The sequence below is a fragment of the Amaranthus tricolor genome, chromosome 5 (genome assembly GCF_026212465.1).
Source record: "Amaranthus tricolor cultivar Red isolate AtriRed21 chromosome 5, ASM2621246v1, whole genome shotgun sequence".
Taxonomy (NCBI): domain Eukaryota; kingdom Viridiplantae; phylum Streptophyta; class Magnoliopsida; order Caryophyllales; family Amaranthaceae; genus Amaranthus; species Amaranthus tricolor.
The window spans coordinates 7,912,263-7,936,784 of record NC_080051.1 but is presented as its reverse complement, the minus strand read 5'-3'; the positions used below and the strand labels follow the sequence as shown (position 1 = coordinate 7,936,784).

At 32.9% G+C, this 24,522-nt stretch overlaps 1 protein-coding gene and 1 pseudogene across 1 annotated transcript; both read right to left on the bottom strand.

The window, feature by feature from the left end:
- Window positions 1-2,679: 2,679 nt before the first annotated feature.
- On the bottom strand, window positions 2,680-4,072 carry LOC130813369 (NAC domain-containing protein 60-like; annotated as a pseudogene).
- A 14,517-nt stretch (window positions 4,073-18,589) lies between these two features.
- Window positions 18,590-24,122, bottom strand: LOC130812723 (protein MAIN-LIKE 1-like). Its single transcript, XM_057678298.1, has 2 exons — window positions 19,925-24,122; window positions 18,590-19,842 (listed from the first exon to the last, which is right to left on the bottom strand). Exons 1-2 carry the CDS (start codon window positions 20,246-20,248, stop codon window positions 19,714-19,716), a joined length of 453 nt encoding a protein of 150 aa, XP_057534281.1. The 5' UTR covers window positions 20,249-24,122; the 3' UTR covers window positions 18,590-19,713.
- Between the last annotated feature and the right edge of the window lie 400 nt (window positions 24,123-24,522).

The window sequence follows — 24,522 nt, the reverse complement described above, 5'->3', positions numbered from 1 at the left end:
TAATGTTTTTGTTGTTGTAATTGCTTTAACACATGTTCGATTTTTAGAAGAGATGCTGCCGATATTCCCACTCACCTTTTTAAAGTTGATATTTAACATTTTCATTAATTTTTTCCTTTTATTTTATGTAGCACCCGAATTTCCTCCTATCCTTTACGGTTTTGGTTTCGTATAAGGGGTCGGAATTTAAGGGGTGTTACACCCTCCAAATCCGACCAGGGATCGTTCAAGCTTCTCTAAGTGTTCGGGGCCGTATTTGAGTTGTTTCAAACAGTCCATTGTTATCAAGTTGCAGTACTACCAGTATCCACTAAGACCCTCCTCACATTCATGAGGCGACTTTGATTGTAAGCACGATTGGGTCAAAATGGGGATGTTGAATTGGTTGGCTAACTTCTCCAAATATCATTTTAGGTCCATCAACGGTTCGTTTTTCTTCCGTGGTCATAGTGTTTAGAATTTGAACACTATCCTTGATCGACTGCGTGCTGGGTAGTATTCCGAATATCCCCCAGATATCATGTCAATTATTCCTTCAAGTGCCTGGGATTGTTGTTCATTCCCATTCGAGCGCCTCACGTTCCTCTAACGATTATCATCTCGACGACCTCGGGGCCGGCTGTTATCACGCTTTAAGTATCTGTCCAGCTTACCTTCATCGGCCCAACACTTTCTTCAATTCACGGTATTGAGACAAAGTGTGGCTGTGCTCTTTGTGATACTCGCACCATAAATCCATATTCCTTCTGTTTTGTGAGGTGGACACCCTAGGGGGGATTGACAATTAGTCCCTCACCGAGTAAAATATATCCTTCTGGCTTCTATTGAACTAGTATTCTTCACTATCCCTTTCCTCATACGTGGGGTAGGCCTGTGCCTGCCTTCTGCTTTCATCCTAGGGTGGTCCCATCGGCGAGCAGAACCTTTCCCCACCATAAGAGTCCGAATGACGCCGGTTAGGCGTTTGTTCTTGTGATTTTGCTGACTTGTCTTTCTTCTTCTTAGAATCTAAGGGCGTACAAATCTTTGATGCCCGAATGAATCTCTAAACTACATCCATAGCTTCGGCATAAGTGGAAATGTCATGCTCCAAGAGTTTCCATTTGAACTTCGGAGTTCTGACACCATTTATTAAGGATGGGACTGTGGCAGCGTCAGTGGCTCAGGGTATGCTTAAGACTTCTTCGTGAAATCTCTGTGTGTATGAAGTGACTGATTCTTCTTCCTTTTGGATCACAGACATCAAGTGGAGGTTGGATTTCCTTTGTCTCTTAGAAGCAACAAAGTGATTAACGAAAAGAGACTCAAGAGAGACAACTTCCTAGTGGTAGGGGTCGTGTACTAGCTGAGGGCTAATCCCGAAAGGGTAGTAGGAAAAAACTTGCATAACATGGGCTCGCATGTTGTACTTACTGCCATTTGGGCGCGATAAGATGTGATATGTTCAGCGGGATCATCGGATCCATTAAAAGGCTTCACTGCAGGCACCTTGACCTCGTTCCAGTTAGGAAAATATAATATCCAGGCTGATAGTGGTGTTTTGAAGATGACAGCGGTAGAATAGGGGTCTTTTTGGCTTAAGCTAAGATATAAGGTAGTGTGTTTCATTTTGGCTTAAGCTATTGATTATCACCACGTATATCGTTAGATTGCTCAGATTTATCTTTAGCTAAGATATACGATTGGTGGTTTAAGATGGTTTTGTGCTATTTTTGTGGTTTTATTTGATTAAGAGTGAGAGATGATTTTCTTTGATTATCTATGCTTAAAGAATCATATCATCTCCATGAGAATAGGTATGTGTTGTGGTTTAGATTGTTTAACATGCACGCCATGTTTTGAAATGTTTTTAGCTTTTTGAGAATAGGTATTTATGCAATAAGAGAACATTAAACTAAGATGCATTCTTCTTCATAACCTATGTTTATGTCCTCATGTTAAAATTAGTAAAAGCTATTTTGGTGGAAAGACCTAGCCTTTGCATTTTTGTCATCTTGAAAACCTAATTGTCTTAATATAGCTTTTAATTCTATGCTCTTAGTTTAATTATCTTTTTATTTTCTTTTATGTTTAGTAGTTATTTAAGTTTTTAATTTTCTTTTAATTCTATTGAATTACGTAAAGTCCAAAAAAGTTAAAATAATAGGTGATGTGATCTACTGCTCTTGCCCTATCAACTGATTTGATTGAGCACCCGAGCAAATGCCCATAATCTTTTGGTTTTCATTATAGAAAACAACATTTACTACCAAAGTTGTTTAGCAAAAGACATTTTCTTTAATTTTTTCCGATTTCATCTTTAGAAATTTGTTTTGATCCCTGATTTTATTTAGTTCGATTCTGTTGAGCCGCTTAGAATCAACAACCACGTGCTTCCATGTCGTTACAAAAAACTAGAAGTACTTAAAATATACGAACTGTGTAGAATTCATGGAAAATATAATGAAAACATATATTTAAAGAAACAAAACACTATCAATCGTACCCCAATAATCATATAGGAAGTGTTGTTACTTATGGTGACATTTCCTCCGTCTACCACCTCATAGATGGTGTACAAATTCAGCTAAGAGTATATGATGTCGGAGCAGTTCCATATGCCATGGTAAAAATGACCAAAGCCATAGCTATCAACACTAAATAAAAAGGAGAACAATTTTCAGGTAGGCTAATCCATCCTCACCTTTTATGATAATTATTATTAGAATCTTTAGAAAATGGCTTCAACTTTAAACTGCATACCATATTCTCACCAAAGCCTTCCTTTAAGTCCTCCTTTCGAGGACGATGATGACTGATTCGCCTTGGTTTCCGCAGCCTAACTCTTCTATTTGCCGTACCTTGAGACGTATAAACTCGATGAGCAGCAAACTCATAATGCGTATTGTTGAAGAAATAAGGCATGATATTTATAAGCTCATTCCCATTCACGATGGTGTTTGTTACACCAATTTCATCGAATTCAACAATATTATCCTTCAATATCTCTACAAATAGCTCATCTTCAAATTCATTAGCAACATTCTGCCATTTATTCACAAGATATCAATTAATTATTGTTAAAATGATCAGGTTTATTCATGAGACTCACAAATGCATGTTTTGTAGACTATGGTTGTAGTAAGATCTCATCTTTGTCCTTGGAAGCAGTATCAATTTGTTCAACAGAATAAGAACCATGACTGCTACTCGAATTTTTCACAGAACATTCTGTAGACATCAACATTGAAGGATCCGATGATTGCGTCACAATCACAGTCTCTCGCCCATGTGAACCATCCATGCCAAAGCTGTGTCATTTCTTCTTAAGGCGGCATATCACTAGCGCATCCTATTTTTAAATTTGTATAGGCTAATTATCATTTATTTCAGGGAAATTTGCAAAGAAATGCCTTTTAAAACCCTTTTTTTGTAAAAAAACACCTTTTATAATTTTTTTTTGTAAAAAAACACCCTTTAAGGGACTTTTTTTTAAGAAAAAACACCTTAAATCAGTTCCCGGTGACTTTTGTCAACTTTTCGGCGTTGACTATGCCATTTGAGCCCAAAAGTCAACGCCGGAAAGTTGACAAATGGCATAGTCAACGCCGGAAAGCTGACAAAAGTCACCGAAAACTGATTTAAGGTGTATTTTTTTTAAAAGTCTCTTAAAAAGTGTTTTTTTACAAAAAAAATTATAAAAGGTGTTTCTTTACAAAAAAGAGATTTTAAAAGATGTTTCTTTGCAAATTTCTCTTTATTTCAATTAATACTTCCTCATATTCTAATAAAATGTAATGAGACATTTGACTACCAAGCAATATTTACCTGATTGTTTCCGACTATACAATACTCATGCATAATCCAGATTCCAGTGGGTCCTCTCCCCTTTAGGTGCACAACCGATATGGAATACCAAATTCCGTTTAGTACCAATGACATTTGAGACAGATTTGACAGCACGCACCTTACGAGTTGCCTTCCAATAACCAATCACTGTTTCCCTCTTACTTTGTGAACCATTTGGATACTTTTTACCACGTGGTGAAAAGTAAAACCACTCATCTGATTTGATTATAGACTTGGCTGGTAATCATCCATGCATAACATTAATCTAATCTAATTTTCACTTAATTACAATCAAATGGGCCACAAAATTAAACTACCATGTGTCTCTATCATGACATTCACTGAATCACTGATATGATCCCACGTTTTAATTCTCAGTTCTAAAAATCGTCATTATTTTCATTTTATCGCCACCCTCTGAAAAAATTACGAATTTGCTTTTGAATTTTCAAACAAATTACATTTTTACCACTGAACTTAAAATTTTCTATATATATACCACAATCGCACAAAAAATTTTCTCACCACATTTAAAACAAACTTACAAAAGCAAATTTTTAGAGCAAAAACTAAGTTGAATCTGCATAAAATTAATCGAGGTAATTATTTTTTTAAATGTAATTACTTAAATTTTTTTTTTTTTAAAAAAAGCTGGAGTGAATCGCCCAGATCTGGGCGATCGGACCCCGGTTCACTCGCGTTTTTTTGGTGATTGAACCGGGGTCCAATCGCCCAGATCAGGGCGATTCAAAATAATTTTTTTTTCCGTTTATTTTTGAATAATTGTTATTATTTTTAATTATATTATTATTGTTATTATTATTATTATTACTGTTATTATTATTATTATTATTATTATTATTATTATTATTATTATTGTTATTATTGTGGTGATTGTTATTATTTTTATTTAAAAATTTTTATTTTTGTTTTGATTATTAATTTATTATTTTAAATATGTTTGTTATAATAATTATTATTATTATTAACTTTTTTATATAATTTTGAATACTGTTTTTATTATTGTTATTGGTGATGTTTTTTTCTTTTTTCTTTTTTTGAATTTAATTAATTTTTAAAAAAATTAAATCGCACAGATCTGGGCGATTGGACCCCGGTTCAATTCCCAAAAAAACCGCGATTGAACCTGGCGATTGAACCGGGGTCCAATCGCCCATATCTATGCAATTCATAATTTTTTTTTCGTTTGTTTTAGAATAATTATTATTGTTTTTAATTATATTATTATTATTTACTGTTATTATTATTAATTTTATTGTTATTGTTATTATTGTTGTGATTGTTATTATTTTTGTTATAAATTTTTTTTTGTTTTGATTATTAATTTATTATTTTAAATATGTTTGTCATAATTATTATTTTTATTAATAACATTAATAAATTTTTTATATTCTTTTGAATATTATTTTTATTATTATTGTTGGTGATGTTGTTGTTGTTGTTATTGGTAATGTTATTAAATTTTCCTTTAATTTTAACTGTAATTATTGGTTTTGTTATTAGTGTTATGATTATTATTATTGTTTGTGTTATTATTGTTATGATTATTATTAATGTTTTGTTTTTTGTTAATATTGTTATTAGTATTATGATTATTGTGAATTTAGAAAATTAACTATAATAACATTATTAATAATCGTAATAATAAATATGTTGTAACATTGTATTTGTTGATAATGATTAGTTATATTTTGTTGTTGCTAATTAATTATTGATTTTTTTCATGTGGTTAATTTAACATAACGTTTGATTATGTTCATTTATTATTAATATTTACTTAAATGATTAAAAATTGAAGTAAATGGCTGGTAATCAAGGAAAAGGAACGAGTTTTTTTAGACCTTGTTGAGAGGTAATAGTTTTAGGCCTACCTTACTCAAGAGGGGACCCGCATGAGAGGGGGGTAACGGGTTCTGCTAGGAGGGCTAGGCAGGAAGAGGCTGCCAGACACAGTATTGCCCAAAGGTCGAGTGCACTGGACCTAGTGCGAACCCCTGTTGAGGACCAGGCTAGTAGCATTCAGAGTAGTTGGGGGGTTTCTAGTGACGATGATAATGATGCTGATGATGTTGAATACGAAGCTCTTGACTTTCGCCCAGTGAACTGGACTATTGTCCGGGGGCGCGACGGAGATTTGCACGTGGCGGCCCTAGTTCTTCAGCCACATCTGAGTGGGCAGGACGTAGTTTCGTCGAAAACGAACCGCCACGGGAGAGCAGGCGCCCACAGTCCGCTAGCACGAACTGGTTAGTCACATTGGCCCAGCCCGGGGGGCCGACAGATACGCGACTGATCCTAGCTATGGCGGGCACATAGCTAAACTTATTTTCGACGGCTCCGAGCGTACACCTCCGCTTTTGGAATACCGTAGTAGGAAGAGGCCGTTGGAGGCCATCATCGGACTGAGGGATATGTCCGATGCGCTGTACGATGTTCTAGCTGCCACTTCCCTCGGCCGACTACCGTACATTATGCACCAGCACATCGAATGTGCTTTGATATCGGCGTTCGTGGAGAGGTGGCAGCCGGATACGAACACCTTCCACATGCCATGGGGCGAAATGACGATTATGTTGCACGACGTGCAACGCATACTGGGCATTGCTATTGAAGGTTCTCTGCCGGCTGAGCCTTCTGAGGCGGAGTGGCAGGTCGGTATCACCAATTTGTTCGGGGAGCCTATGTCTGAGATTCGACGTAGAGGTGCATTCACCTGCGGCTGCGTGAACGTTTCTGAACTGATGCAGCTATGTCATAGGTCCCAGGCCATGGATACGCAGACGACAGCCTACTACATGGTTATCGTCGGCTCTACCTTGCTGGCGGATAAGACCAGAACCGGCATGCGACCTCACCCGATACTTGCCGTGAACGTCGGCTCTACCATGTCGTGAGGTGGAGAGGCTGAGGGAGTGTCGTAGCATACTAGACTGCATGACGAATACGCAGGTATTGTACATCACATCACACTTTAATATAAGCTATGTTTTTAAGTTTACATTATTTTTATTGGTTAACTTGGTCTGTATGCAGGTGGAATGGACTCCTTACATTTCAGCTCCTAGGGCGTTGCTCTACTCAATGAGCACCCACGCACCACCTTCATCGGGGGTATCACTTGCTTTGATATCATCAAGGTGTACATGCCAGAGCGGACAGTGCGACAGGTCGGGTTTGTGCAGGCTATTCCCCCCGCTCCTATGAGACCAGCGAAGGCTTTGCGACCGGCACACGGTACCTACTCCGTGACATTTGCTTCTTCGGATGCCTTCTTGGAGGCATGGAGTAGGTTCCCCTTTAGTGCCCGCATTTGTGAGCAGGCAATTCATCGGTCATCTGTCCCATCGGAGGCTGAACCTAGTTACGTTGACTGGTTTAGAGTATGCTCGCACCCCTTCGTAGCCCCCGATGAAGGGCCGACTGCCGGTCCTGGTCTTTCTCAAAGTAGAGCTGAATACGTGAGTTTTTAAAATTTATTTGTTTTATGTTATGTCTTTGGGTTATTTGGATATTGTTTTATATGTTGTTAACTCCATTTTTCCTTTTGTTTTTTTCAGTTTCTCAATGAATGGCCCAGTCGATTCGCTCCATTGGCGAGACTACCTCCTCTCGCGAATATAAACCCCCAAGAATGACATGCCTTAGAATTATATCTTAATGATTGTAAAGATTTATTTGCCGAATGGCAAGCATTTAAGGGGCATGGCCCTTCATAGTCTGTACTTAAACTATTTTACATTAATGATTTTATTTATTTATCATCAACGCTATTTACATCACATTTAATTCATGTTCACGTCAATGCTTTTATTAATTGACATCGTTACTATACACAATGAATGTCATCTACATTTTCTAACGCAACCACTATATACAGTAGTATAACTATGGACTATCTACAAATTGAATCTCGTGTATAATTTCTATAATACAATTGAATAATGATTTATACAACACGTAAGACTATGGACTATCTAAATTTACATCATCGTCAGCGATGTTATTACGTGGTGGTGGTCATGGCCCGCGTAGATTATTCTACAGCATAATCCTAATAGTGAAATGTGTTTCAATATGTCTGGTAAAATTGTCAACTGCTTCTCTCCAACGTTGATAGATGGGCGGGAGTGGGGATGAATCATCGTTCATTAAAAGTTGAACAAAATGATTTCCATTCACCCAACATATATGTATAACTTTATTCACACTTTGCACGCCCGGTGCTTTCCTTAACGGAAGAACTAAACAGTTGTACATCGGGTCAGCGTTAGCTGAACCATAATAAGCAATGCCAATGTTAAGAAATGTGGCTGCAGAGTACAATGCCATCGGTGCATCCATCCAGTGAATATAAGGAGCAGGTCCATCGCCATGTGACCCTATTCTGAATATAGCATCGTTTAACGATTCCTGGGACAAATACAAACTTAGGTATTGCGCTCTGTTCATTTGCATTTCCATACACATAGCACGTCTTAAAAGAGGCCATGCCTCCTCGCCTCCCAACTCTGTGACGGCAATAGCTCTGCATCCACAGTTACCATCACCTAACACATCAATCCAGTCAAACAAGTAAGGAGGAATAATGAATGGGATGTGATTAGGCCATAGAAAATCTGAAAAATCACGACCTCCTGCATCATCTGCAATTATTGAAAATAAGGTTAATATAAGCTGTAACAAAGTGATGTAAACAACGGAATGGAAAGTCATGTACCGGATAAGTTGAAAGTAAACTTAATTCCAACTGAAGATTGCGTTTCTCGACCACTGGATCTGCCATTGGATCTCCCCCGGGAGGAAGATCTAGACCCCCGACTCCGAGAAGATGATCTGTTGTATTCAAATGCACGTTTATTTCTTTTCATGGTTTTGCTTGTGCTTAGTCTTCCCTTTCTTGGTGGACTTGCGTAAGTCTCAGGTATTTCGGCTCCATCAGGGTGTAGTTCATACTCAAGTACCTGAGACATTTGGCGTACAACTACGGGATTAGATTTTAGAACTTCATTGACCAGAGATTGAAAGTACTCTTTATCATCAGCGTTCGCGTATCGTACTCCTTCGCTGGTTTCATCTTCTACCTTTGTGTACCTTAAAGTACTCCAGAATGAGTGAATGTCATCCACATACAAAGCACCATGTTTACCGATAGATATATATAAATAACAAGCACACGCAATCCATGGGTTTGTTGAAGTAAACAACCGCATTTGTTTAATACAAAATCACCCAATTCTAACATACAATTATATTTAAGCCGCACCTGCTCCAAGGTATAGATAGATACGTGGCGATATAAAGGTCTAAAGAAATTATGTCGCAACGACCTTGCTACAAAATTCATGGATTCCTGTAGCACTTGTCGGATCCTGGCTTGTTGATTTGTCATCTGTGCGTGTGCCCTTTTAAACAGGGTATCGAAAGAGCTATTACCGCTACCAAGGTAATACTTGAAAGACAGGTGCTAGCTTTCAACTCTGCTGGTAGTCTGGTTACCCATGTGCAAAACATCATTTGTCCACGCACGCACAAATTTTTCTCTAAGTGGAATCCATGTTCCAGCCAAATACCGAACAACCTTTTTGTTCCTAACCGACCACGTATTCACGATCGCTTGCCATCTCTCTTCAAATTCGCCCATTGTAGAACTTTCAACCAAGGGGTTCCATCTACCTTTCCTGAATATTTGCCCTTGTTGATTTTTTTTCCCACCACACAACTTGTCCACATGTTCTCCACGTCGTTTGCAATATGCCAAATGCATAAAAAATACTGCACAACTACATTAAACACAACATTGAACGTAATTAAGACATATTCAATAGATAGTACGACAATAATTAATCAACAAAACCTTTTTACCTGGGAAGACGTCACGAATAGCTGCAGATAAACCTTCGTCTCGATCGGTTACAATGACGCTAAGAGTCTGAGCTGTGCCAAAAATATCTCTCAATCCCTGCAACACCCAAGAATACGACACCGCTGCCTCATCTCGCATCAAACAGAATGCAACCGAGAAGTTGTGATTGGTTGGCGTCATTCCGATCACTTCACATAGTGGTCACTTTTGTTTGTTCGTTTTGTACGTTGTATCTATCAGCACAACATACGGCCACGTACGTATCATTTGGATAGAGGTAGGATTTAAAACTAATAGTCTGCTCAATTCCCCTTCGCTATCCAGGTTTATCCAGACCACGTAATTAAGTTCTTTGGCCATATAAAGACAGTGTTGAAGGGGAGTCCTACCCAACATCTCTTCTCTCCTTATTAATTTCCTAATATTATATAACTGATTCATACTAGCATAAAAACCAGGAAAATTATCTCTAATAGAATTCATAATAAAAGGTCGATTGCATTCCGGTTGCACTAAGCTATCGTATGTGCTCCCGAATATCTGCATTGATCCTATTTGCCCTTACATGACCATCTCTGTACACTAAGAACGGGTGGATATGTCTTCCATTTTCACCAGGACACACCCTTACCGTCCAAGGTCTTTCTTCTGGTTTACGACTACTTGCTACAATCAAAAATTTACACACGCAACTTCTACTTTTAGAACCAGGTCGGGCGGTATTATCTAGATTATGTAAATCACCCCTAATATTACCATAGCGGTGGCATCTTAAATACACACTAACTCTAGAACGTCCTTCTTTTTTTTATAAGAAGCACGTGTAAATTGAAAACTAATTGTTAATAAATTCCCTATCCGTAGCAAATATACCGGAGTAATCTACGTTGTCTCCGAAGTTTTCAAACTCCTGCAAATGTTAAATACAAAATAATACAAATGAATTACAATAATAATGAAAATATAAATAATAATAACAAAAAATAATAAAAATAGTAATACTAAAAAAAATTAATAATAATAATAATAATAAAAATAAAAATAATAATAATAATAATAATAATAATAATAATAATAATAATAATAATAATAATAATAATAATAATAATAATAATAATAATAAGAATAATAAAATTAATAATAATAATAATAATAAAATAATAACTTAAATAAAAAAAAGAATAAAAAAATATTATTAATAATAATAATAATAACAATAACATTAATAATAATAATAATAATAATAATAATAATAATAATAATAATAATAATAATAATAATAATAATAATAATAATAATAAGAGAAAATTATAATAAACTACCTATTCTATACCACTCTTTGCAAAAAAACTACCTTATCTAATATTTTTTGCAAAAAACTACCTTATATAATACATTTCTTTACAAAAGACTATCTTATAACAGTTTTTAGTATTTGACCATTAAAATTAACCGTTGACTATCACGTGATAGTCACGTGACCTTAAAAAATTAAAAAATTAAAAAATAAATAATAATAATAATAATAATAATAATAATAATAATAATAATAATAATAATAATAATAATAATAATAATAATAATAATAATAATAATAATAATAATAATAATAATAAAAATAAAAATAATAATAATAATAATAATAATAATAATAATAATAATAATAATATTAATAATAATAATAATAATAATAATAATAATAAAAATAAAAAGTAAAAATAATAAAAAATAAATAATAATAATAATAAAAATATAAAAATTAAAAAAATTAATTTTTTTTCAAACTTTTTTTTATAAATTATTATTATTATTATTATTATTATTGTTATTATTATTATTATTATTATTATTAATATTATTATTATTATTATTATTATTATTATTATTATTATTATTGTTTTTATTTTTAGTTTTATTTTTATTTTTATTATTATTATTATTATTATTATTATTATTATTATTATTATTATTATTATTATTATTATTATTATTATTATTATTATTATTATTATTATTATTATTAGTTTTAATTATTATTATTACTATTATTATTATTATTATTATTATTATTATTATTATTATTATTATTATTATTATTATTATTATTATTATTATTATTATTATTATTATTATGATTATAATTATTATTATTATTATTATTATTATTATTATTGTTATTATTATTATTATTATTATTGTTATTATTATTATTATTATTATTATTATTATTATTATTATTATTATTATTATTATTATTATTATTATTATTATTCTTATTATTATTATTATTATTATTATTATTATTATTATTATTATTATTATTATTATTATTATTATTATTATTTTAAGTTTTTTTTTATTTTTATTTTTATTATTATTTTTATTTTTATTTTAATTTCTATTTTTATTATTGTTTTTATTAATATTATTATTATTATTATTATTATTATTATTATTATTATTATTATTATTATTATTATTATTAATATTTTAAATTATTATTATTATTATTATTTTTTTAATTTTTTTTTATTTTTATTATTATTAATTTTTTTTATTTTTATTTCTATTTTTATTTTTATTTTTTTTGGATTATTATTATTATTATTATTATGATTATTATTATTATTATTATTATTATTATTATTATTATTATTATTTTATAAAATTTTTATTAATAATATTAATAATAATAATTTTTATTATTATTATTATTTTTTATTTTTTATTTTTATTTTTATTTTTATTTTTATTTTTATTATTTTTTATTATTTTTATTATTTTTATTTTATTTTTATTATTATTATTTTTTTTATTATTTTTATTATTTTTATTATCATGATTTTTATTTTTATTACTTTTATTATTATTATTATTATTATTATTATTATTATTATTATTATTATTATTATTATTATTATTATTGTTTTTTTATTATTATTATTTTTAAATTTTTTTTATTTTTTAAGATCACGTGACTATCACGTGATAGTCAACGGTTAATTTTAACGGTCAAATGCTAAAAACCGTTATAAGGTAATCTTTTGCAAAGAAATGTATCATATAAGGTAGTTTTTTGCAAAAAATTTTAGATTAGGTAGTTTTTTGCAAAGAGGGATATAGAATAGGTTATTATAATTTTCTCTAATAATAATAGTAATAATCATAAGAATAATAGAATTAATAATAACAAAAAAAAAACGTAAATAAAAAAAATATAGTAATTGCACAAAATTGGGCGACTGAACCATGGTTCAGTCGCCCACTTTTGTGCGATTAATTTTTTTTTTTAAATTTGCACCGATTTAAATCGAAAAATTTACGTACCGGATCCGATTCATAGTCGCTTTCGTTAACCATCGTTAATCAATTACAAGTAACAGCTTGTTTAAAACAAAAGAACGTTTTTAAAGAATTTTTAGAGAGATAGTACCGTGTTTGAATTCGTACATGAACGCGTCAATATATATAGAAAAATCTTCGGGATTAAAGTGTTAATAGTGTTATTAAGTGTGATTTACTTTTGTTAATTAAGTTTTAAGTCCAGTGGCAGTTTTGGAATTTTTTAAAGTTCAAGGGAAAAATGCTAATTTTGTTACCATTATTTTTACCGGGTCCTTAAAAGTCGCCACCCTTTTCAGTGTGTCACCACCACCTTTTTAATGAAATTACTAAAATGCCCTTAAATCTATTTTTAATTATAAAATCAACTATTATTATTACCTAAATACAAAATATTAATTTTAAAAAAGAAAACAATTTTTTAAATTCGAAAATAAACTTAGCCAAACGTTTGGTGCTGAAATTTAATGCATGGTCACTCTTTCGGCCAAAACTTTTGATAGAAAAATCACATTACTACAATGTGTGCGGCATTAGAACCTAACTTCAAGATTTTTCCAATGATATATTATATGCCTGATTCCGATAGCCGAGCAAGAATTGACGATCATTTAAAGTTTGTTTGTGCTGAAATTTGATATATGTTCAATCTTTTGGACATAACTTTTTATCGGAAAGACATATAATATATATCATTAGAAAGATCTTGAAGTCTAGATTCTAATACCGAAATTATGTGATTTTCCTATCAAATGTTATAGCCAAAAGAGTGATCATGTATCAAATTTCAAAATAAGCATTTTTTTGAAATGAACAATCGTTATTGATGCTTACTGAATCATTTTGGTGATAATTTTCATTTGTCATAGTGTTTGGATATTGATTTTAGTTCAAAGAGTTTTTTTAATAAAGAAATAGAGAGATAAAGATATGAAATTTCATTAAGGGCAATGTTGGAATTTCAATATATAAATGATGGCGACACAATTGAAAAAGATGGCAAAATATTATTATTATTATTATTATTATTATTATTAATGTGTATCGTTTTGCTTTTACGTATTTGCTTTCATAGTTCCAAATAATATATAAAACATCCCACTTTATATTCCGTTAGCAATGCAAGGGTCATTACAAATTTCAAATAGGGTTATTATTATATTAAAAGTACTCCTCTCCCGCCCTTTAATTTAAACGTCCTACATTAGCTCACATTTGTGATGGTAATTAATTTGAGTTTATTATCCTATGGATTTTAAATTTTATCATGACAACTTTCCATCTTCTATTATCAAATTTTATTTTGTACTTGTTGGGTTATTTCTTCCCACTTGGAGGAAGGAGTCCAATTATTTTTTAGTTGGGTTCAATATATATTAATGGGGTAATGTTTGCTAAAGAATAAAAAGGTGGGATAGGTAAAAGGGCATTATTATTCATCACAATCCCTTTTTATTTTATCGTCATCCCTGCCTTATGAAATGATGAAAATGTTTTTGGACTTTAAATTTGTTTAACACACTTAAATCTCACTTAATAACACTATTATCACTTTAAAAACATTAAATCAAAAGTCGACCCTATATATATTGAATTTCCAGTAGCGCCCCTGCATAATAGACGAACTCAAACACGGTAATATCTCTCTAAAAACGTTTTTTGAGTTTAAACAAGCTAAAAGTTGGAATCGATTTACAATGGCTAACGAAAGCGACTGGGAATCCGATTTGGTACGTACTTTAATCGATTCGAATGGGTAGTTTTTTTTAAAAAAAAAAACTGAAGTCTCGAAAAATGTGCGAATGAACCACGGATGAGTCCACGTTTTGTACGACTCATCCGTAGTCCAGTCGCACACGACCCAATTTATTTATTTTTTTTTATTTTTGATTATTTTACATTATTATTATCTAAATTATATAAATAATTTTTTATTTATTTAGTAAATTATATTATTATTATTTTTATAGTTACTGTTATTATAATAATAATAATAATAATAATAATAATTATTATTATTATTATTATTATTATTATTATTAATTTTTATTATTATTATTATTATTATTATTATTATTATTATTATTATTATTATTATTATTATTATTGTCATTATTGTTTTTGTTATTATTATTATTATTATTATTATTATTATTATTATTATTATTATTATTATTATTATTATTAATTTAAACAATTTATAATTTATATTATTAATATTATTGTTTTCTTCTTCTTATTATTATTATTATTATTGTTATTGTTGTTGTTGTTGTTGTTATTATTATTATTATTATTATTATTATTATTATTATTATTATTATTATTATTATTATTATTATTATTATTATTATTATTATTATTATTATTAATTTTTATTATTATTATTATTTCTATTATTATTATTATTATTATTATTATTATTATTATTGTCATTATTGTTTTTGTTATTATTATTATTATTATTATTATTATTATTATTATTATTATTATTATTAATTTAAACAATTTATAATTTATATTATTAATATTATTGTTTTCTTCTTCTTATTATTATTATTATTATTGTTATTGTTGTTGTTGTTGTTGTTATTATTATTATTATTATTATTATTATTATTATTATTATTATTATTATTATTATTATTATTATTATTATTATTATTATTATTAGTATTATTATTATTATTATTATTATTAATTTAAATAATTTATAATTTACATTATTATTATTATTATTATTATTATTATTATTATTATTATTATTATTATTATTATTATTATTATGTTATTATTTAATTTTATTATGTATTTTATTATTATTAGAATTATTTTATTTTATTTATATTTTAATGTAGTTGAAATTTAATTATTAAAGTAAATTATTTTTTATTTAATATTGAATATTTTCATTATTAATGTTTGTTTGTACAATGTTTTATTAACCTAATGTATGGTTTATTTCATATTTTAAATTTGCAGGACTTTGAATACTTAGGGGACAATGTAGATTACTTTAGTAGATTTGTTACGGATAGGGAATTTGATTCCATAGATGAATTACATAGTTGGGCTGATGAGATAGCAATAGGAATTGGTTTTCAATTTAGACGTGCTTCTTATAAAAAAAAAAGAAGGACGTTCTAGAGTTATTTTGTATTTAAGATGTCACCGCTATGGTAATATTAGGGGTGATTTGCATAACCTAGATAATGATGCCCGACCTGGTTCTAAAAGTACAACATGTCGGTGTAAATTTATGATTGTAGCAAATAGTCGTAAACCAGGAGAAAGACCTTGGACGGTGAGGGTGTGTCCTGGGGAAAAAGGTAGACATAACCACCAATTCTTAGTGTACAGAAATGGTCATGTAAGGGCAAATAGGTTGAATGTAGATATTCGGCAGCAAATACGAGAGCTTAGTGCAACCGGCATGCAACCTGCCTTTTATCATGACTTCAATTAGAGAAAAATTTTCTGGTTTTTTTACTAGTATGAATCAAATATATAATGGTAGGCAATCAATAAGGAGAGAAGAGATGGAGGGTAGGAATCCCTTTCAACACTGTTTTTATATGGCCACAAAGCATAATTACATGGTTTGGATAGACTTGAATAGTGAAGGGGAATTGAGCAATTTATTAGTTATAGATCCTACCTCCATCCAGATGATACGTACGTGGCCGTATGTTGTGTTGATAGATACAACGTACAAAAAAAACAAACAAAAGTGGCCCCTATGTGATGTAATCGGAATGACGCCAACCAACCACAACTTCTTGGTTGCGTTTTGTTTGATGCGAGACAAGGAGGCTGTGTCATATTCGTAGGTGTAACAGGAATTGAGAGATATTTTTGGCACAGCTCAGACTCCTAGCGTCATTGTAACTGATCGAGATGAGGGTTTATCTGCAGCTATTCGTGATGTCTTCCCAGGTAAAACGGTTTTGTTGATTAATTATTGTCGTTCTATTTATTGAATATGTCTTAATTGCGTTCAATGTTGTGTTTAATGTAGATGTGCGACATTTGTTATGCGTATGGCATATTGCCAACGACGTTGAGAACATGGTAGACAAGTTGTGTGGTGGGAAAAGAAATCATCAAGGGCAGGTATTCAGGAAAATTAGATGGAGCCCCTTGGTTGACAATTCTACACTCGCCGAATTTGAAGACATATGGCAATCGATTGTGACTACATGGTCGGTTAGGAACAGAAAGGTTGTTCGATATTTGGCTGGAACATGGATTCCACTTAAAGAGAAATTTGTGCTTGCATGGACGAATGACTGTTTACACATGGGTAACCAGACTACCAGCAGAGTTGAAAGCCAACATACGTTTTTCAAGTATTATCTTGGCAGCGGTAATAGCTCATTTAATAGCCTTTTTAAAAGGGCATATGCACAGATAACAAATCAGCAAGCCAGGATCCGACAAGCATTACAGAAATCCATCAATTCTATTTAAAGGTCGTTGCGACATCATTCTTTAGACCTTTATATAGCCATGTATCTATTTTTGCCTTGGAATAGTTGCGGCTTGAGCATAACCGTATGTTTGATTTGGGTGATTATCTATTTGACAAATGTAGTTGTGCACTTCAACACACCCATAGATTGCCGTGTGCTTTTTGTTTCTATCTATCAATCAGTTCACACGATTCTTTGTATTTGGATGACATTCATCCATTCTGGAGAACTCTGACGTACATAGAGGTAGGAGCTGACACCAACGAAGGTGTACGGCACGCAAACGTCGACGACAAAGAGTACTTTCAATCGTTAATTGATGAAGTCTTAAAAGCTGATCCCGCAGTTGTACAACCCTTGTCTCAGGTGCTTGAAGATGAATTACACCCTAATGGAGTCGATATACCTGAGCCTTACGCATGTCCACCTAGAAAGGGAAGACCAACCACAAGCAAAACCCTTAGAAGAAATAAAAGCGCATTTGAATATAGCAGATCATCTTCTCGTGGTCGAGGGTCTAGATCTTCATCCCGCAGGAGATCTAGTAGTCGAGAAACGCAATCTTCAGTTGGAATTAAGTTTAGTTTTAACATATCTGGTACATGACTTTCCTTTCCGTTATTCACATACGTTTATTACAGCTTAATGTTACTAACTTTATTTTTAATAATTGCAGATGGTCCAGCAGGTCGTGATTTCTCACTGTTTCCATGGCCGAATCACATCCCGCATATTCTCCCTCCTTACTTGTTTGATTGGATTGATGTTGTGGGTGATGGTAATTGTGGATTTAGAGCTATTGTCGTCATTGAGTTAGGAGGCGAGAAGGCATGGCCTCTTTTAAGACGTGCAATGTATATGGAAATCCAAATGAACAGAGAGCACTACCTACGTGTGTATCTATCGACAGAGGCGTTAGACAACGCTATATTTAGTATTGGTTCGCATAGCAATGGACTTGCTCTGTTTATACACTGGTTGGATGCACCGTTGGCATTGTACTTTGGAGCAACGTTTCTTAACATTGGCATTGCTTATTATGGTTCTACTGACGGTAATCCATACTATAAATGTTTAATTCTTCCGTTAAGGAAAGCAGCGGGTGTGCATAGTGTAAAAAGTTATATATATATATATATTTTGGGTGAATAGAAATCATTTGTTCAACTATTAATGAACGATGATTCATCTCCACTGCCGCCAATCCGGCAATCATGGAGAGAAGCAGTTGACAATTCTTCTAGGCATATAGAAACACATTTTCGTAGCAGGATTTTGCTTTGAATAGACTATACGGGCCACGACCACCACAAGGTAATAACACCGCTAAAGATGTTGTAAATTTAGATAGATCATAGTGTAACTATTGTGTACATCATTATTTAGTTTAATTACACATGTAGATAGAATTCAATTTGTAGATAGTCCATAGTGTTACTATTGTGTACATCAATATTTAGTTTAACTTTATAAGTAGATGGGATTCAATATGTGGATAGAATTCAATATGTATAGAATTGATGTAAATTAATAAAAACATTGATGTAAATTAATTTAATTATAATGTAAAAAGCATTAAATTAAATAAATAAAAGCATTGATGTAAATTAGTTTTAAATTACAAAATCAAACAGTCTATGAAGGGCCATGCCCCTTAAATGTTTGTCATTCGGCAAATAAATCTCTAACATCATCAACGTATAGATCAACAGCCTATCTTTCCTGGGGGCTCATTTCTGCAACAGGAGGCAATCTCAGCAATGAAGCGACTCGACTCGGCCATTCATTTAGAAACGAAAAAAAAAAAAGCAAAAATAGGGTGTGAACAAAATATTAAACAACATCTAAATAACACAAAAACATAATAGAAAACAAATAAATTGAAAAACTAAAGTATTCCACTCTGCTTTCAGCTAGACCAAAACCGGCAATCAGTCCTTCGCCGGAGGACATATGGGTGGGAAGACACTCTGAACCAGTCAACGTAACTATGATCAGCCTCTGATGGAATAGATGCCCGACGAAGTGCCTGATCACCAATGCAGCCACAAAAGGGGAACCTACTCCATGCCTCCGTGTAAATAGGCAGAGAAGCAAAGGTCACGGAATAGGTACTGTGAGCCGATCGTAGAGCGTGAGTGGGTCTCATAGGAGAGGGAGGGGGGGAATAGCCTGCATAAAGCCCAGCTATCGCACTGTCCTCTCCGGCAAATACACCTCGACGATATCAAAGCAAGTGATACCCCCGATGTAGGCGGTGCGTGGGTGCTCATTTAGGAACGCCCTTGGAGAAGTCATGTACGAAGTCCATTCCACCTGCATATAAGCGAAATTAACATAAAAAATAATCTAAAATTAAAATAACATGTATAATAAAGTGTGATGTGATGTACAATACCTGAGTTTCCGTCAGGGAGTCCAATATACTCCTGTAGTCCCTCAGCCTGTTGATCTCACGACCTGGCTTGGGCGTGGACCACATCTCTGCCCTAGTCTTATTAGGCACATCTACTTGACGAGGATGGGGGCGGAAGGCTAGAAAGTACTCGTAAATCCATGTCTGAAGCAATGTGAGGCAACCAAAAATGGTCTTGCAACCAGCCCTAGACGCAATTCCCAGTTGCCGATACATGTACGCCAGCGTCACCGCACCCCAAGCGATCTGAGGTCGCATGCCGGTTCTGGTCTTATCCGCCAGCAGTGTAGAGCCGATAATAGCCATGTAATTGGTTGTCAACTAGGTCTCCATAGCTTGGGACCAATGGCACAAGTGCATAACTTCACCAACGTTGATGCAACTGCTGGTGAATATCCCTTTCCGTCGCAGCTCGGACATGGGCACCCCAAACAGACCAAGAATAGCGAGCTTCCACTCCCCCTCAGCAGGTTCCTCCGGTAGTGAACCTTCAATAACTATGCCCAATATGCGTTGCACGTCGTGCAACATAATCGTCATCTCCCCCTAGGGCATGTGGAAGGTGTTCGTATCCGGCTGCCACCTCTCCACGAAGGCCGATATCAAAGCACAGTCAATGTGCTGGTGCATAATGTATGGTAGCCGGCTAAGGGAAGTGGCAGGTAGAACATCGTAAAGCACATTAGACATATCCTGTAGTCCGATGATCGCCTCCAGCGGCTTCTTTTTACTTCGACACTCTAGAACTAGATGTGTACACTCAGAGCCGTCAAAAATAACTTTAACTATGTGCCCCCCATAGCTGGGTATCAAGCGCGTAATAGTAGGGCCCCTGGGCTGGGGCAATGTGAACAACCAGTTCGTTCCAGTGGACTGTTACCATGCAGCCCTTGCAAACCCCAATATGGTGGCCTCTTCACTGGTTTAGTACCCCAATGTGTTAGTTTTTCCCGAAGGTAGGACCAGAGAGGGTCAGCTGGAGGGGGCATGAGCTCATACTTTGCCATGGGCGCCGGGTGGCCGATAACGCCCTTGGCCGTGTCACTATGCCAGGAAGTAGAGAAAAGATCCACTGATAGAAAACTATTCAGTGATAGAAAGTTTATTCATTGATCGAAAGTTATTTAATGATAGAAGGTTCATTCTTTGGTAGAAAGCTTACGCGTTGATAGAACGTTTACTCTTTGATAGAATATTTACTCATTGATAGAACATCTACTTATTGATAGAATAGTTTATGCTAGTGAGAAAGGTGCCTAAGTTAAGTTACCTCAAGGGTATTACAGACTATGATCACACTTACCTTAAGATAGACAAGCTCTATAAGGTCATGTGTTAGGTATTATGTTAATGCCTTGGTCGAGTTGAACTATACGTGTTTTGCAAGAGTTTATGTTTGAAAAAAGGAGCGTGAAGACCTGCATTCTACCCAAGAACACATGGTTCGGGTTGGAAAGCACGTAATGAAATTAAGAAGTATAAGTGGCCGATAAACTATTACTATCTGTGCTTGCGTTTTATGAAATCATCTTATGTGTTTTATGATATAATGCAATCTAGTAGCTGGCCTTATTATATTTGATGCTAGTTACTGACGTGTACGTGTTTGTGTTTATGTTTGATTGTTGATGACTTTCTATGATTGTCCTGCTATGACACATTGACCTTTGGTCTAATGTCGAGCAGCAGAAGGATCGTAGACAGGCGTAGCAGGTATTGGAGCTTCTTTTGCATTGCATTGCATTGGGGGAGAGTAATGAGGGCGAAGCATAACCTGTGTCATACCGCTATCTTTCGATTTTGTAGCTCTTGTTATCTTTTGTAAACCTTGGTTGTATATGTTTTGTTATGAGGCCTTGTGTCCTCCCTCGTATATTTGTATTTTCGCTGCGTAATTTATAACTCTGTATGGTTTTAAGGAGTTAAGTCTTTTTAAAACGCAAACGTCGACACTGGAACCTCGATCCATGCTTGGCATGTTGATTTGAGAAGTCGACAACGAATCATTTCGCCGTGACATAGCTTTGATAGGCCGTTGGTGCCTTTACTTTATTAGTTTCTAAATTAACTTTTGTTTTTCTACAAAGGCGCAGAGTTTTAAGGCAGATGCTGCCAAAATTTCCACTCACCTTTTTAAAGTTAATATTTAATGTTTATCTAAATTCTTTTCCTTTTCTTTTATGTAACACCCGAATTTCTTCCCGTCCTTTACGGTTTTAGTTTCGTTAAGGGGTTGAAAATTCTAGGGTGTTACACATTGACACCAATAAATTTAGTTCTAGTTTAATAACATGTACATTAAATTTAGTGATTTCTGTTGTGATCCCAAAGATTGAAACTATGCCGGTTGCGGCTAATTTTATTGTCGAGTCTCCGCTTGTTAAGTTTGGCACCAAACAATCCTTTGGAAATTTGATGTCAGCAGTGAGCCACACCTCTTCTCTTCTGTTCACTTCCCCATTATTATTATTATTATTATTATTATTATTATTATTATTATATAGGACTATAGGAGTACTGTCATGACTGTTGGATAACAATTATGGTGAAAACTGAAGATAAAAAAAACAATTCAATCACAAGCACATAGCAGCATATATCCATTATTACCTACAAAATCACCGAGTAACTAATTAAAAAGAGTAACTCTTAAAACAGTTGCACTCTTATTATTATATACCTCATAATAATTTGTAAAGTATAAACGAGGCACACACTTTTATCACTTAACTCTCAAGCTTAATGCTATACTGTTTAAAGTTTTCATGTCATAATTTACCTAACTCAAAGAAAAAATGCAAAAACTAACTTAAGAAGACTAAAACAAAATACATATCAAAATGAATTTTCTTAAAACAAGTATGAAGCTTTGTATGTGTTGACTTTAGTTGTTGTATCCTAATGTATCTTCATACAGAACACATTTCTTTCTTAAAATATCTTCCTAAGATCGGAAACTTCATAATTTACTCTTGTTGTGGCTCCTAAGTGTGATTTGGGGGAAGGATCTTTAAAGGATACGAGCTGGTAGAGGATCTTGGGGGGAGAAGAGAAGAGGTTAATGATGAGAATGAGAAGAACAATGAAGAAGTTGGTGAGAAGGAGGATAAAATAGAAGAAGGAAGAGAAAAGAAGAAGTTAGATGAAGAAAAGAGGTTGAAGAGAACAATAACATGGAAACTCAAGCTTCAACATACCTCACCACTACCCTTCGCTTACAAAGCGGTGGAAAAATAACTATAAGAGAATTTTATGAAGTTCCTTAAGAATATGAAGAAGCTAGAAATAAAAATACCATTCTTGAAGGCCATGGAACAAATGCCTCAATATGCCAAATATTTAAAGACTCTCTTGCGGAACAAAAAGAAACTTGAGAGCAAAGTGGTCAATTTTCCTGGGCAAGTAATTGCCATCATTCAAGACACGTGGGCTAAAAAAGTGAAGGCTAGAAGGCCTTTTGTACTTCCAGTGATCCTTAGGATGGCTTAAGATGGTTTTGTGCTATTTTTTTGGTTTTATTTGATTAAGAGTGAGAGATGCTCTGAAGACTTTGGGTGCCCTTATCGATTGTGAATCTAAAAACATTGCTATTCGGGTAACCCAAGAGAAGGTTGTCTTTGCTTTGTCCAAGTCCTCCAAAGAGCCAATGGTCGAGCAAATATGTTTGTTTAAGGTTGTTGAAGGTATGATTGATGAGTAGGTTTGTAACGGATCGTTCTTTTCTAATGTAGGTTTATTATAAAATATAGTAAATAATGCTAAGCGGAAGTCTATCGTACCGTGATTATTGCGAAAAACAAATAAGACAAAACAGAATTTTCAATAAAAACAAAGAAAACTTAAATCATTAAAATATAATTTTACGTATTACATCTTTCTTTAATACATAATTATCGTTTTTACATACCCGTAATATAAACTACATATATACTAACATCACACAGACAAAACTATAGCTTCTTAATAACTTCATGTAAAGTTACCTGCAGCATCTGCTCCCGAAATATGGGAACAGCCGATGGAAATCGGTCAACTTTAAAAAAATCGAGTATAAAAACTTACCGCAACTATACAAGTATGGATAGTATATGCACGACAATTAAGTAATAAGCAAAAATAAGTGCATTGCAATAAATAATATGCAAGGTATCTTATGTATTATAGGGAATTCATTTTTATATTAGATTCATTTATATATATATATATATATATATATATATATATATATATATATATATATATATATATATATATATATATATATATATATATATATATATATATATATATATATATATATATATATATATATAACTTCTGGTCCTTCTGCTTGAGTACCAGGGCGTGATTTACTAACACTTCTGCTTGAGTGTTAGGGCGTGGAATCCGATTACTTATTTAATGAATGCAACACATATGATCTTTGTTTGATATATGTAAGGGCCTGTTAGGGTGAGGTAAACCAAAACCCCTAACTTAGTGGGAGTCGTCACTCCTCCAGTACAATGTTGCTCGAGCCACAGATCAGGTTAAACAACCTTACTGTGTTCGCCGTATTTTACGTGCCGGAAAACACGTCC

Excerpts from the sequence above, each read along its gene's own strand:
- LOC130812723 (XM_057678298.1), bottom strand. The coding sequence starts at position 20,248 with ATGGCTATTATCGGCTCTACACTGCTGGCGGATAAGACCAGAACCGGC. Across the intron at positions 19,843-19,924 it reads ACTCCCTGACGGAAACTCAG|GTGGAATGGACTTCGTACAT; the intron begins GTATTGTACATC and ends GCTTATATGCAG.